General features: G+C 28.9%; 1 protein-coding gene across 3 annotated transcripts; it reads right to left on the reverse strand.

Annotated features, from left to right (window-relative positions):
* Window positions 1-258: 258 nt before the first annotated feature.
* LOC107454534 (ribosomal protein L15) lies at window positions 259-17,123 on the reverse strand. Of its 3 annotated transcripts, none has more exons than XM_016071757.3 (4): window positions 16,966-17,123; window positions 13,722-13,915; window positions 8,581-8,717; window positions 259-613 (listed from the first exon to the last, which is right to left on the reverse strand). In XM_016071757.3, exons 2-4 carry the CDS (start codon window positions 13,891-13,893, stop codon window positions 308-310), a joined length of 615 nt encoding a protein of 204 aa, XP_015927243.1. In that variant the 5' UTR covers window positions 13,894-13,915; window positions 16,966-17,123; the 3' UTR covers window positions 259-307. The 3 variants fall into 3 exon arrangements, with proteins under 3 accessions (XP_015927243.1, XP_071041376.1, XP_071041377.1); XM_071185275.1 differs by having other exon boundaries at window positions 16,829-16,967; XM_071185276.1 differs by lacking the exon at window positions 16,966-17,123 and adding an exon at window positions 16,686-16,805.

The raw sequence follows: 17,123 nt of genomic DNA on the forward strand, positions 1-17,123 counted from the left end.
AACCTCAAAAGCCATAGCCACTGAGCTTTATTTAACAGATGAGAAGAGTTCTTTAGTTGAACAGTATATAAATGACGCACCTAGAACTCTTCTGAATTCAATTGTAGCACAATTTGCTTAACTAAATAAAATACCTCTTTTGTGGCCCTCTTTGTACAATAATACTTCGCATTATAGTCATAGCATGTTGAGAACCACCAGCATCATTAGTTACTTAAAAAAAGAACTTAAACTAAAAAATTGATTGCAAGACAGAAATGAAGGTCAGCAAATATATTTATAATTTATTTCAAGAAATACATAAAGTCTATCGTTTACGACGCAACTGCAGAGTGTTTCGCCTCTTCCAGTTAGCTCGTCGAGAACCACCAATAGTTTTGGCATATTTATAACCTTTACCAAGACCACGAGACTTCTTGCCAGCTGAAGTTAATCCTCTCAATTCGCGATGTTTGTGAACAGCATTGCACAGCCAGTTAATTTTGGGATCGTTACGAATAGTGTTGTGAGCTGGATCAGCCATAATTACTTCAAAGAATTTGTAGGTAGAGTCCTGGGCAACCCAATAAGAATTGAGAACTCTGAGGGCTTTGCATCTACGACCAACACGCTCCTGAAATATAACGGACCAGTCAAAATATTTTCTAAACATGTCAATTTGAAATGATACTGAGTTATATTCTTAAAAGTAGCAGTTAGGAAAAGATCATATTGGCATAGCATCTGTTAAAGTGATTTTTCATAATAAAAAACAACAAAAACAGTCATAAAAGATAATCACCAGCAATTAAGCCTCATCACATTCTTATGGGATCAGGGTAAAGTAGATGAGAGAACTTTTAAGAAAATAAAAATATTTGACCATTGTTCATTTTTTTTTCTAAACATTGACAACACAACAACAGAAGACACTAGTGTCATAAAAATTGTTATGGAGACATAAAAATACTTGATTTACATTATCCAAAAGGTCTTACCATCCACATGCTTCATTACAAAAAATAAAGAAATTAAATAGGTATTGTATTTTATTGCCTTACAACTGCAGCAGTACCAAAGACAATAAAAGGAAAAAAAAGCATCAGTGCAAAATTAAAATTATGACACAGGTGACGCAGTAGATCTCAAAATATCTGCACGACATTAATGCTGACAAAATATCACGCTTAATTGTAAATTAACTACATAGCATCATTTATGCATTGAAGTAAAACATACTAGTAAAAACAAATCGAATAAAAATAGAAAGATATGAAGAAAAAAGCATAGACTTTCAGACAGCCAAGGGAACAAATGATTCGAATCATAAAAATCATATGTTCTTAAAATCATCATGAGCAATGCAGATAGTAAAATAAAATTCAAAATAAAATTTGAAAAAAGAAATCATCGAAAAAATAAAATAATCAAAAACACTTCAAATATGCAAAACTAGAAATTGAAATGTAGCAACAAATTCAACAAAACATTTAAAAAACCAAGATCTAACTACAGTCAAAACCCGCTATAGTGAACTCTCGGATATAGTGAACGAAACGTTCGGTCCCGTGCCTTGCTGTACATGTATAATGTAATTTTTTGTGGATATAGTGAACCAAAAAAGTGATTGAAGTTGGATATAATTAACTTTTTTCAGTCTTCGACTGATTTTTTTCTTTATTTTTTTTGTGTAATAACTTTGGAATTTCTACTTCAAAATAAATATATATACCGATGTTTAAAACCATCTATAGAGGGGAATGTAGCTAAAAGCATTTTTACTTGTTTGCTTCTTTAATCTCACTTTCCTATCCTTAAACAAACCAAGCAGATGCTTCCAACTCAAGCAGATGATGCACCTGTAAGGTGTCAATGAGATCAATATGCATTTTCTGTCAGAGGGAATGGGCAATTATTCATTATTGGTCAAAAGGGTTGGACTTTAAAAGTTCTCCATTGATGATAAAAATGGACATAATCAGAAAAATTGAAAATGGAATGAATGTTGATATTGGCAGGGAATATTAACTATCGAAATCTGCAGTTTGAGACTCATGAAAAAAACTGGCAGAATGGCAGAAAAAAGTTGAGAAAAGCAGATCAGAAGAATGTTAAAGAAGCATTACTGAAGTGGTTCACCAATCGAAGAAGCCGCAATCTTCCAGTATCTGGACAAATGTTGATGAATTTGCTAAGCGATTTTATGATTAACTTTTATGCGCTCGAATGGAAGGTTCTGAGAGTCGGGAAGTGTTTCCATATCTGATGTATAAGATTGCTCATCAGCTAAAGATTGCTAATTTTTTTGTACGCAAGGCAAAGAGTGATGAAAAATAACACTATTTTTGCTACTACATAATATATCTTTCAGTCATTAATTTGAATAATGTGTAATAAAAGGGAGTAATTTAGGAACCATTAGGTAAATTGCCTGCGTAACGGATATAGTGAACCAAAATTTCGGTCCCTTGAAGGTTCACTATATTTAACTGTATAAAGATTTCAATGTCGCAGGAAGTTAATCTAACCCTTGCAAGTCAACATCTATTATTTTAAAAATGATTCTGCACATATCAGACAGCCAAAGGAACAACGATGTTTGAATCATGAATTGTATCATAGTTATAAAATCATCATTTGAACATGCAGAACCACTAAGCCTTAGAATTATTTTATCTATGTTATCAGATGTTCAAATAGCAAGAAATGCAGAACAAAACTTAAAACAAATTTATAGGATAAAAGAACTTAGAATCAATTTGTATAATTTATATGTGACAGTTCATAAAAAATAATCACATATATTTCAATACATTTATATTAAATTATTATTTGCTGTGTCATAACATAGAAAAAAGTAGGATCTTAACTATTTATAATTATGTTGTAAAAAATCAGTTTTAACATCAAAAACCCAACTCTGACTTAAGTTTATTTTGCATACATCAGACAGCCAAGGGAACAATGAAGTTTGAATCATTTTAATCATAGCTAACAAATCATCCTTTAAATATGCAAGAGCATAAGTGCTTAAATTATATTATTTATGCTAACAAGCATCCAAAAAAACAAATGCAAGCAAGCAAAATGGATTATGAAATATCATTAACTGTAATTACCAAATAAGCAAATAACTTTATTCTACCTTTCTTATTAAAAAAATATATACTCTCACATAGTGACTAACAGTTTACAATCTTAATCAAAAACCTTTATTTAATAACATACATTGTAAAAGAAAATTCAGAATCCCTTTTCAAGCAGGAATTATGACAAGATCTTAATTTGCATATAATATCAGACAGCCAAGGGAACAATGAGGTTTAGATCATAATTAACATCATAATTATCAAATCATCCTTTAAAATATGCAGAGACTTTTTACATAAAACTAGTTAACATCATCAGACATCTAAGGAAGTTAAAATAATCAGTGAAATCATTTATGAAATAATGTCATCATTATGTCTTATATATTCTAATATAATCACTGTTTAAGCATAAATACTGAACCAAATTAAATTTTACACCATCCATAATTTTTCTTCATAAAAAAAAAATTCTCACATTTAAAATAGTTCTTATTGGCATGACACAAAACTACTACAGTACCTTTGCAAACAATTAGTATTTTTCCACAGACTGATGAGTAGAAGAAAATGCCAGCTCCATGGCTAGCTTTGTTTTTAAATAATATGTTTTGAATCTTGCGTTTGCTGCAAGATTATTTCGCACAAGAACGTGCTAAACTGTACTTATACCCCGGTACGCGTACCACACTTTGGGAAACACTGAGTTAGATGCAAGATTTGTTCTCACAAGCAATTTTAAACTTCTGTATCAGAATGAAATATAAGGTGTATTGTATTTGTCTCTGGAACTCTGTCACTGTTTTCTTCCTTATATCTTTTGCATGTTCTTTTTAATTAATATTTTTCCAAAAGAATCTTATTCTTCAACTCTTATTAGTGTTTTTAGCTTTTATTTAATTGTCAAACTTTTTAGGGGTTTCTTTTTGTTACTCCTTTTGAATTGGTAAGAGCACATCAAAGACAAAAAACTGGACCTTGCTTCCCTTATTTCCTTTTTATCACCCAGTAATTAAACAATCTACTCCTTTCTGCTTAAGAAATAAAATCATACATTTTACACAGCTCAAATGCTGCAAAAGTTGCTACTTGTACAGCTCTACTCATTAGGCTCTTGTAGCTTAAAGTGAGCTATGGACATCTATATCGGTTATCTTTTCTGAAAAAACTTTTTTTTTAAGTCTCTAATCTGCATAGAATGGAGGCCTATGATTGAGAATTAAGCTTTAAGAAAAAAACACTGGCAGGAAAGTTATTTTTATATTCAGAATAAAGATTTTTCTGTAATTCACAAAAGAAATCCAACATAATATCATCTGTACACTATCTGATCAGACATCCAAGGAAGTTCAAATAATCATTTAAATCATTAATGAAAATAATGTCATCATAGCCATTACTTATACAGATCCTATCTATAATTCAAATTAAAAAGTTTCATCCAATCACGGTATTGTAAGTTTATCAACCTTATATTTTTGCATGAAAAACTTGCATCAGACATCCAAGGAAGTTCAAGAATCATGAAATATCATTTAACTATAGAATATCATCAGGGCAAGTAATTCTGATATAAAAAATCAATTATTTACTAAGCATTACCTTATCAGACATCCAAGGAAGTTAAAGAATCATAAAATTTCAACATAAAAATTAATATTAACAAACAAATAAATTTCATAATATATTTGTTAAATATTTATTGATCAATATATCGATCCTTCAAAATCAGAAATTAAAGAAATTTAATAAAGTATAAATTCATTATATTATTCATAGAAAAATGCATTTACAATATTTGCACATAATTTAAAGAATGCAACAGAACAAACTTAGATTAATAATAATCAAATGACACAATGATAAAATATCTTATCAGACATCCAAGGAAGAAGAAAAATCATTTTATATCATTTTCATAATTAAGTCATCACATAAAAATTAAGCAAGTTTCCATTTAAAACAAAGCAGTAATTCAGAAATAATTAAAAAATAAATACATAGGATGAGGCAGGGTCAAGTGAGTATATGATAAGACATGCTTATCTCCTATATATGCTTTTCTCTATAAAATAAGATAATTTGATTACTTTTTTTGACATTTACTGGGATGCAAGAAGCATTTTTATTTTTGATTATTTCAACTCATTCATTTAATTTCAAAACAGCACTGAAATCTTTATTCAGTTATTAATATTGAAATATAAGGTTCAATTATATAAGTGATGGGCGTATACATACATAAATTAAATTAGAATATTGAACACTTTAAATGTATTCTCAGACATGTGATGGAAGAAATTTTTTTTAGTACATAGAAGATAAATAAAAGACTTATTTTAAAACATAAAAGTGAGAGAAAAAAATATCAAACTAACTCTTTCTCATCAACACACAAAACATAGAAATTGATATTACATTTTCCTCCTTCTTTGTAATTAGCCATCATCACATAAAAATAAAAAGACTGAACAGTGCCAACCCACAGCAATAAAACGAAAAAAGATTGATATTAAACCAACATGTATTCACAATAAAATCGTGTGAATTGGAAGTGCCAAAAAGGGTTGATTAATTGTACTATTTGAAATGCACACTTTGTATTGAATATTAACTTATCAAAAATATTAAGATTTTTGGTAAATAAAAGGAAAAATCAGTAGCAATAACTGCTGAATATTTGATTGAAACAATTACCACGTTTAATAGTGAATTTTCAGGCATGCAATTTTTCCTGTATTACGCTATTTTAAAAAAAGCAACAATAACTGCAAATAAAATTGAATGTCAAAAGCAATTACACAAATATGTATTTCAAATTTCCTTTCTCCAAATAATGAAAACATCAGGATTTAAGAAAATCACATAGATATCAGTAGCAATAACTGAAAAAATTGCTTGGTGCTATCGTGTTGCGAAATATTGACTAATAAACATTTGAACTTAATTTTGTGTGTCATAATAATGCATAAATATAATAGATATTTATAAAAAAACACCAAAAAAATTTGAAGCAACACTAGCCTTTATAACGATGGAAATGGCTCATGGATTTACAATGGTATATACTAATATCAAAAATTGTGGTGAATGGTATTCAATGAAATTTTAAAAACCATGAGAAATTCAATTGCATTAACTGTAAAAGAGGGAACAGGAACTTACAATGACATTGAGAGTGGGGAAAATTATACTGAAATATGCAATGCAAATTTTTCTTATAATGTTTAAAAAATTAATTCAATATAATTAATTGAATCAAAATAAAAAACTAAACCATTTATTTCCAGCAAACGGTCTTTTAAATGTCTTGTTCTGTATTTCTCTAACAAATCTACGTAAAAAAAATTTTTTTTTTGCATGTGAATAAGGACTGAAAAAAGAATGCTGATATGGGTAATAGGACTGGGCTTTATACCGATGTAAAACAATATATCGATTTAACTCCAACATCGTAATACCGATTTATCCATTTCATTTTCAACAAAATTCCGGAGTGAGCATTTCGACTCTACTAAATCGATTTATTCATGAGAGCAAACGCTAAATCGACGTAGCTCTCTCCGATGTAGTGAAACACCGGTTTAATCATTGCGAGAATGTACAGAACAGATTCCGATCTGCCGTAGCGTAAGGGAAAGATTCAAGGCCAACTATCAACTCATTCTCCCGGTAACACGTGCGCTCAAGTTCTTCGGCTATTTGCCAAAATCACATCTGGTGCAGGGGTTGGTATAGTTAAATCGGAATGGGTTATTGAATCTCTTCATTCAAAACTAATTCACTAGGTTATATCGATACATGGCGGTTGGAAAAAAAATCCGATATAGCAGGGATCGGTGCAGTTGAATCTCCTCATTCCGATTTCAAGTTTATATCGATATTTGCGGATGATTTTTTGCCACCAAGTGAATGTGATTGTCTTCTCTTTAGAATTTAGATTTCGATTTTAGGATATCTTGTTCGTGCAGGAGGGAATATTCCCATCTTTAATTTAATATATCCTGATTTCTGAAATAGTTAAGTGTTATATTTTTTCTCCTCTTTTGCATTGAGAATTTTGTTTCTAAACTAATCATTTTCAACTATTTAAAGAAATTTCTTACAAATATAGCTTTAAAAAATTAATATTTCTCAAATATTATATATAAAATCCTTATTAAAAATATTTATTATATAATTGAGAGATTTATCTTTTATGGCACATGAATTACGGGGTAATTTTTGTATCGATCGCTACCTGCTTGCTCGCACAAACTGAAAACGCCAAATAAAATTGGTGTTTTGATTTACTTAAAATAAATTGTTAAAAAATATTTCGTGACTTGCCCGGAAGGAGTTAACGAGTTTCACCTTTCGAATTAAACTCTTCCTGTGATGTTTTTATGTATTATCATTTTGCAGTGTCTCCCGTGTGTAATACTCGTATAAAATTTAGAGATTTGTCTTTTTTAAGGTACATGCATTACGGAGTTTCTTTCCGTAATATCTTTAAATATCTTACCGGGGTTTCTTTCAGCGTGTATGCTACATTAATTCTTTCGGTACCGTTCGGTTTCTGTTTGCTCGCGCTAACTGAAGTCGCTAAATAAAATTGGTGTTTTGTTTTAATTGGAATAAATTGTAAAAAAACGTTTAGGAAATTTACTAATTTTATCTTTCTTAACTGCCTTTTTTTGTGATCTTTTTATTTATTATTATTCTTTTTCGTTAATTTCTCGCGTGTTTTTTATAAATGTTGGGAGATTTATCTTTTTATGGCGCATTACGGGGCTATTTCCATATCGTTTGGAAATAGGCCCATAATGCATGCGCAGTTAAAAGATTTCACCTTTCGAATAAGACGTGTATCGTGATGTTTTTTTTTTTTTTTAAAATTTATTATTGTTTTTTTTGTAGTTTCTCGCGTGCATAATATTAAGTTTAGAGATTTATCTTTTTAAGGCACGTGCATTACGGGTCTATTTTCATATTGTTCAGTACCTGTTTTGTTGCGTCAACTGAAATTGCAGTCTTGTTTTACTTGGAATCAATTGTAAAAAAATATTAAAAGGGGAAGTTAACGAGTTTTAACTTTCAAATTAGCCTTTTTTTGTGGTGTTGCAGAAGTTAAGAAAAAAACAACAATACATTTGAATAGAGGAAGGGGTACTGTGGATTTATTTCTTAGTTTTGTCGTTTAGATTGTTAAATCGATATAACCTAATATCGTGATATAAAAGGGTTGATTATATCTATTTAAGAAATTTCTATATCGTCCAGCCCTAATGGGTAAAATAAATATTTTATCCACAAAATTTTGCAGATATAACAGAAAATTCAGTGGGAACATAAATTGTTTCATTGGCAGAACAGTCTAGATATTTGTGTAAATAGCGAAAGAACTTCACGCCTGATTTTGTAGACATGGTACACACTTTAGAAAACATGGTACTAGCACTATAAAAGTACTAGTAAAAACTAATATCATTGTATATAAGCTGTTTCATAATTGTATAGAATTGATTCTTACCTCTGCTACAGCTTGGTGACTCCTCACTGGTTTCAATTGATTAACACCATGGTTCTTGGGTTTACCATATGTGCATCCCTTGGGAACTTGCTTCTTTCGACCTCCTCTACGAATTCTAATTCGATAGACAACATAACCTAGAAGATAAAGAATATACTATTTAATTCTAGTAAAAGCAAACTCCACATGAATAAGATAAAAGCATTCAAATATCCTTCAGCTAAGAGAACTTATAAATGGTTCATAAAAAAATAAAAATATTAAATCATTTAGATGTGATCTTAGGTAACTGCTATCAAATTAACATAAAACACTGCTTATGATAAAACTAGCTCAGCAAATAAAAAGCTGAAATGTAACTCAGAATAAAAGCCATAATCATTTTACTCAGGTGGCACTTTCTATCAAATAGGCTCATCATACAAAATAGAAAAATACCTGTTACAAACTAAATACCATATATAATTGCTATTAATATTTAAACACTATAAATACAAAATATTAATATCTCAAATAGCTGTAACATATATATAAAATAAGAAATAAAGAGAAAAGTTGTCATTAAAAATAAAACAAATATCAGAGTGAAAGTCATAATCATTTAATTCAGATGGCACTTTCTATCAAATAGGCTCATCACAAAAATTGAACAGTTGAAAATTACACATCATGAAACAGTACAGATCAGGGTTGACAGATGGATTAATCCATGGTTTAACCCGTCCTGTCCAAAACCCTTTTACTCAAATTACGCTACAATTTTATTTGAACAATATTTAAAAGGTAAAATAAACATAGAACTAATAACATATTGATAATTAAATATACTAAAGAATATTTGTTTTTAAAAGTATATTTAATAAATTTTGTTTGACTCTTCAACTTAAGCATTAAACACAAGATTAATCAAAAATCAAGTTCCTCGCATTCAATAGTACATAACTGAAGTTTGACCTTGCCATACAGGTTAAGCTATTAGGGACTAAGTGCTTGGTTAGTCATAAACTGGTTTATTTATCTATAGTACTATTCAAGAATACTTTTATTTCATTCGTGTTTAATTCTTTTAGTATAGTAGTGATACATTATTACCAGTGTCAGTAACTGAAACTGATGTTATGCCCTTCAAAACTGTTAATACATTTTTCAGTTATTTTGTATTTCCAATTTAAACTAATATATTTGTATTTAAAAACAATTTTTTTTTAAAAAAAATAGATGTCTTTTTTATCATCCTGTGATTATAACATTTAAAAAAAAAAATATTGTGAAGAATAAAAGGTTAATTTTTCAACAAATTTAGATTTTTTTTAAAAAAATTATTAATATCTTTTAATATTGCATTATTTATCCTTATGCAAAAACATTATTTATCAGTATTAAAAGCATATATGTATTTAAAGGATTAGACAGTTTTATCCAGATTAGGACAGTTTTATCCAGTTTAAGACAGTAAAACCCACGTGTCCTGTCCAAAACCAGTTTAGGATGTCCAAAACCCCAACCCTGGTACAGATTGAATTAAAATTGTGTTTATTGACTATTTGAAACAAAACCAGAACTTTCACAAAAGAAATAAAAAAGCATTTAATAAGATTCCAAACAAGGACATATTTACAAAAACCAGAAAAATACAGTAGAGTCCTGATTATCCGAGTTAATGTGGACCACGACTAATCGGATAACTGAAAAACTCAGTTAAAACGAAGAGTATAAAAAAGAAAGATAAAGAGTTGGTATAAATGTAACATATTAAAGAAATATAAAATTTATACGCCATCTTTTAGGGATAACAGGAAGGCTGGTGTCGCTTCTTTTTGTTGTTCTATGTATTCAGTAGCATTTTCGACAGTTTTAAGTTCATCTGTGTGAGAAATTTTTATATGTTGATTTTCCTAGTCACTGTCTTAATCTTCTTCGCTAGGTTCATTTTCATTATTGACGATATTAACGATCATTCCATGGGATCAAGTTGTAAGATTTTGTTTTCCCGATTGTTTGGAAGATAAAATTTAGATTTATTTTTCGGCAGTATTTTTAAAAATAAAAAATAAAGTAGAACAAAAAAATCCTTAAAATATTTGATAGCTCGGTTAAAGCGGAAACTCGGATAACCGGGGCTCGGATTATCGGGATTCGACTGTAATTGTTTCATGGTTGGGAAACTTGAAATCATTAATACTTCAAGTACTATGATAATGATTTTGATATAGGCTAAAATATATTTGTTATAGAAATAAGAGAATAACAAAAACAATAATTTTAGCCATAACTTTCAAATAATTTCACAGTAAAAATTTAACATTTAATTATGTGCAAAAGAAAAATGTTAAACTATTTCAGCAAAATAGCTACTAAATGCAAATAAAAATATATTAAAAAGTGAACACAAAAATCTAATACTGGTTAATACCCGGGGTAATTCACAATCACTCTGTTTCTGGGGTAAATAATGATCACCTAAGTTTTATTTGAAAAAAAAAAAAAAATTGATTATAGGAAACTAAATCAAATGTTGCCCCCTTAAAGAGGGGGTAATTATTGATCAATGGGGTAATTCCTGATCATTGTCATTTCTTTTTATAAATAGTATTAAAAATAGCTGATTGTCTTTTCTTAAATAACAGTTCATATTTACTAAGCGGAACAACTATAAAATATATTTTAAATGTAATCACAAAATCTGTTTTTAACTGTATACAAGACAAATGTGCTCTGATCTGCACCATTTCTGGTTTGTCTTACCTTGCTTCTATCTTAATTTTATGTGTGTACATTGTTAGAATAATTTTTAAGTTTATAAATTAGCCAAATATAAATATGGTGAGAAATTATAAGCCTAAAAATGAAACTAAGCCTCTAGAGAGCAAGATGAGTTAATTTTTTTTTATGATTGAAAATTTTAGTGTGAGAGCTGTTGACATACCTTACTTAACTTTACATTCTCACTTAATGAAGTTACAAAATCCAGCAAAAGAAACCCATGTGTGAACTCTTTCTTATGTTTCAGCAGAACATGAGAATGAGTTGGCTGCTTGCCTAAAATGTATGACATGATGCAAAGATTTTTGGAAAATTTAAAGTGTTAATCTTTACTCTTGTTTTTTAAATAAATCATTTTATTAGCTCCTTAAACATATCTTTTTGATTTAGTTGTTTGATCTTGATGCCTTATTTGTCAATTACCATTGTATAATTATTTTAAAACAGCTCCTTTACTATAAAAACTGGTGATCAGTAATTATCCCAGAAGTGATCAGGAATTACCCCAGAAATGATCAAGAGAAGGGGTAATTCCTGATCACTAAAAATTTAAAATCTTTTAAATTCTAATTAGATTTTCAAACAAAAAAGGATAGCATAGGACTCATCTCATATAGCCTCAAACTTCCAGTAAATATTAAAATTCTATCTTGAATAGTTTTCTCACAAAATAGATGTTTGCATTTTTTGATCAGAAATTACCCCAGGTCACCTTATATATTAAAATTTGTTTAAAAACTTAACTTCATAATATTAGAAATACTTACAGAAACAGAAAAAGCCCTATACTAGTAATAAATCAAACCAAGATCTAATTGTTTCATGGTTGGGAAACTTGAAATTAAAGTGCACTTCAAGTACTATGATAATGATTTTAATATAGGCTAAAATATTACTGTTATAGAAAACAACTCCATAACAAATATATAATTTAGCCATATATATTTCTGAGCTATCTATTTCATTGAATTGTACAGTCAACCCAAGAACATAATACTAAGTTGACCATTAAGGTAAATAGATAATTATGACTCATTTAAACAACTTAGGTTAGAGGGGTTCATAATAGAGATTTCTCTGTAGCCCTCACACAATTAAGAAACTACGGAACACAAAAAACTTAACTGTATAAAATATATAAAAATTATAGCACTGGAAAGAATATTGTTATACAGAATTAAACCTTTACTTTTATACACAACAAACATTTTTCCCATAAATTATAATCAGTTTCACATGGTTAAAAAATTTTTTCCCTAACATATAAACAAAAGAATAATTATTTAAAGAACATAAAAATCATTTGTTTTATGTTAATAAAACTTGATATAATGTTAATTTCTAGAACGTAAGGTAGATAAAAATAAATCCTTGATAGGAAAGAAGTAAGCGAATTTAATTTAAACTTAGCTTGCAGAGATGCCAACTTGCTCCACTTTGCAAAATAGTATTTTCTAATGGTAACGAAATTTAAGTTACTTTTGGTTTAATATTTTTCATTTTCAGCAATTTTTACACCACTAACTATCAAAAATTATAAGTATCATATAAAATGCAACGTTAAAGCACCAATCCACTGCAGGGGTCTGTCCAGACATTTTGTGAAAGGTCCGTTTTTGTAAAATTGTGAAAAAAATGACTCATAATGTGTGAATATAAAATAAACGTTAAGTCGCATTCTTTCAACCAGGGTCCCGCTTTTGTGAATGTGTGCAAATAGGGTCCATTATTACAAAAAAACTTTTTCAATTAGTTTTTAAATTGTTAAGACATACAAGATTATGCTCAACACTGTAAAATAAAAATTAAAAAAATTAAATTTTCAAAAATAAACAGCCATTGCAGCTACTAAATTAGCGATGCAACATATAAATATTTGGTATTTAGCCTATACTGCTGAACACAGAATATTCATTTCGGAGGAATAAAGGAAGCGTCTGACGAAGACAAAATTTAGTTCGTTTACATCTTTCTTTCTTTCCCTACCCCCTTCCTGAGAAGGGTTTATTCGATTAACAAAACAATAATGAAGTTAAAAAATTAGTGAAGGGTCCGATTTAGAGATAAATTATTTTGTGAAGGGTCCGTTTCAAAGTTAAAATATTTTGTGAATGGTTCGTTTTTATGAAAAGATATTTTGTGAAGGGTCCGTTAACGGACCCAAATTTCTTCTAAACAGATCCCTGCACTGTGTACTCTATTAAAAAGTAGGCGTAACTATCCTTCTTTAACAGATTTTACTATATAATTTGATACCATTTCATTAAAACTATTGCAGAAAGCGGAGCAGTTGGCATCCCTGAGCTTGTATAGTTTAATAAATATATAAAATCTAAGTAAAATATAATTGAATATAATTATTCAACACCACTTTTTACCTTGTTTTGCTCGGTATCCTAATCTTCTAGCCTTATCTGGCCTCGTTGGTCTTGGAGCTCTATGTACAGCATTCAGTTGTCGGAAGTACCAGCACCTTGTTCTCAATAAAAACTTCAATACATCAGACTGTTTCTTTCTCCAGATCTCTTGCATATATTTATACGCCCCCATGTTTAGTTTAAAGGACCCCTACCTAAATATTTAAAAAACATTACAAAACGTTTATATTTTGTTGGTACGAGGTACAAAAATGGAAGAAAAGTTTAGATACTAGATTGCATATAAGCAAGGAAATTTAATATAACAAGCCTTCAGGGAAAATCATTGGGTAATCAATTCATTGAATGTAAATTAGATTAATATTAAATAAACTTAAAAATAAATTAAAATAATTGGAAATTCGTTAAACACAACTTACTAAGGCAATGATAAAGCTTGTATACTAATATATATCAATCACTGTAGAGACAATGTTTGAAAATTAAAGTAATTAATTTTGCACCATTTGCGACTGATAATAAACATAACATTATCAGCTATTAGTAGGTGCAACAAAAAATTTGATACGAACACACTAGTTCCACTTGAAAGAAAATAAGTTTTTAAACTGAAATAATATTACTTTGTANATTATAATTATTTATGAAGCTTGCTTAAAATATTAAAAAAAAAAAATAGCATAAATCAATTCATTAAATGCAAATTAGATTAATATTAAATAAACCTAAATATAAATTAAAATAATTGGAATCATTAGTAATTGTTAATCACAATTTACTAAGGCAATCATAAAGCTTGTATACTAATATAGATCAATCAATGTAGAGACAATGTTTGAATATTAAAGTAATTATTAATTTTGCACCATTTGCGACTGATAATAAACATAACATTATCAGCTATTAGTAGGTGCAACAAAAAATTTGATACGAACACATAGTATCACTTGCAAGAAAATAGGTTTTTAAACTTAAATAATATTACTTAGTAACTTTTACCTTAAAGCAAACCTATATAACAAGTAATAAATCTGGGATGAGAGTAATAAGAAAGCAAAAGAGGAAATCTGAGAATGAATATATATATATATAAATATATCATATGTAAAAGCTACAATATCCTAAGTTTTGACGAAAAAAAAAGTCTGATGTTTAAACTACGTCAACGTTTTCACTACAGCGCAAGAATCTCTCATGTTTTTCTTCTTCTCTAGCATTGAAAAATTATTAACGTGAGAAGTTTGGGCACTCTATTAATCAATTTTAAAAAGCGGGAATCTCTCGAATTTTTAAAATGATATGAAATTAGCTACGACAAGTGTTGAGAAAAAAAAAATGAGTCCCTTATAATAAAATAAGTTGCTTAAAGTTAGTTCTATTTTTAGCTGTTAATGAATTACCCAACTCCCTCATCAGCAATTTGTAAAAGTTGAAGTCTGTGAAAACTATGCTGAAAGACCTAACCAGAAGTATGAACATGGAAATAACTTCAACTAACTTCACTATTCTATAATAGAAATAAATGAAAATCCTATGATGGCATATGTAGAGGATAAGACAGTGTGTGCACAATGCTACAAATGTAATTAGCATCTGTTGCATGGTCATTTAGCACCCAAAACCAATTAAAACAAAATATCTCAACAGATTGACTGATGAGCATTGGAGCAACCTAATTTTAAGTCCATTTGTGCTTTTTTAATTTTTAGAAGTCTCACTTAACTTTTTGAGATAAGAGTGAGAAATTCTCTCCCATTTTTTTTCTGTAATGAAAACACTGCATGTGATCATAAATCCTGATGATTGTTTTTAAAATTGTATGAATGTGAATTACATGCATGGTTTTAAATTGAGAGAATATGAATACAGAGATTTGGTTTTTAAATCACATGAATACGAAACTCCATATCAAATTAATAAAATGCAAAAATACAAATCATGATGCATTTTTTAAACGTGTGAATACCAATCACAATGGCTAATTTTAAAATGATGTATAAATACGAAAATCGCAGTTTGATATTACAACAGCATTAACGAATCACAACATTGGATTTTCAACTCTAATATGTGAATTCGAATCTCTACATACGGTTTTAAAGATGTGTAAATACATATTGCGATTATGGATTCTTACATGTCGTAAATAAGAATATCAATGCGCATCTTTTAAATCAGGTAAATACGAAATCTGATGTTTGATATTAAAATCGTGTGATATAAGAATTGACATATAAGGAGGTCCTGGACTTGGGATTCCTAAAAAGCTTGTTCGTATTGCTTTCGTTTCTCCACAATAAATAAAAATTTACAAGATTATTTACCTGAGCAAATAAACATTTCCGCTGCAACTTCCGAAGCAGCAACATCTGTATTACGAAAAATCTTATTTTCTGTGCGTTAACGCGGAGAAAATAGTTAAAATAAGTAAAAAATGCGAAAGGGTTCGCAAATTCGTTAGAATTATCGGTTTATCTTTGAAAATCAGAAAGAAATATATTTTGCCTGAATACATAAATAAATATATACGTCTGAATTTTCAGGAAAATCGGGATATTTATTAGAAAATACCGAAACTTTTAGAGTATCGGATTTTTTGATAATATGAAGGCTGAAACTTAAGAGACAAAAGCGTAAAACCGGTAAAATACGAGGGAAAATCTTATTCCTGAGAAACAGAACATGTAAAATAATTAACATATAACGAACTATAGCAACAATATGAATTAGAAAAATTGCTAAGTGTAGTCTTATAGCATATGTCTATCACTATTTCAAATTTTGACATTTTTAAAAGTGATATTATAAAAAAAGAACATGAACAGAGAGTAGAATGCATAAATACAGAAACCCAGAACTGATAAATTTATATTAATAAAATCACGAAGATAATGTACTAATGCAATAAGAAAACATCGAAAATATACAATGTTTGATTTATGAGCAGTAAAATTAATATCGTACTATTTGCGACTGATAATAAATTATTAACTATCAGCTATTAGTTAGTACAGAAACTTTGCTATTAATAATAAACTTTAAATACGAAGTTTAAGCACTGTTACAAATCAGGTGTAATGACAAATGGTGGCAAAATATTCTAATACTTTAAAATGATATTTTGACATTAAGTGCTTAAAATTACGTATCCGACACACTAATAAGGCTTTTAAGAACTATCTCAATAATCTTTCATTAGTAATAAGAAATCATATAATACAGATTAAGAAAGATTTTAACTTACCCGATGAATTACTATTAATGTTTATAAAATAGTAAAGGTGCGCGGATATTAGGGCTGCGCGTTTATTTTATGTTAAGTTGAGTTGATTTGAGTAGCAGCAGGTCGGATTTAGTTTTAAACCATAGTTTTTAAAACAGAATGGCAACAAGAACATGAAG

The sequence above is a fragment of the Parasteatoda tepidariorum genome, chromosome 9 (assembly GCF_043381705.1).
Source record: "Parasteatoda tepidariorum isolate YZ-2023 chromosome 9, CAS_Ptep_4.0, whole genome shotgun sequence".
Taxonomy (NCBI): domain Eukaryota; kingdom Metazoa; phylum Arthropoda; class Arachnida; order Araneae; family Theridiidae; genus Parasteatoda; species Parasteatoda tepidariorum.

Bases quoted from the DNA above. Each gene is read 5' to 3' on its own strand.
- LOC107454534 (XM_016071757.3), bottom strand. From the start codon at position 13,893: ATGGGGGCGTATAAATATATGCAAGAGATCTGGAGAAAGAAACAGTCT. The intron at 8,718-13,721 runs GTAAAAAGTGGT...TTTATCTTCTAG, and splicing joins AGGATACCGAGCAAAACAAG to GTTATGTTGTCTATCGAATT. The intron at 614-8,580 runs GTAAGAATCAAT...GTTATATTTCAG, and splicing joins GTCACCAAGCTGTAGCAGAG to GAGCGTGTTGGTCGTAGATG.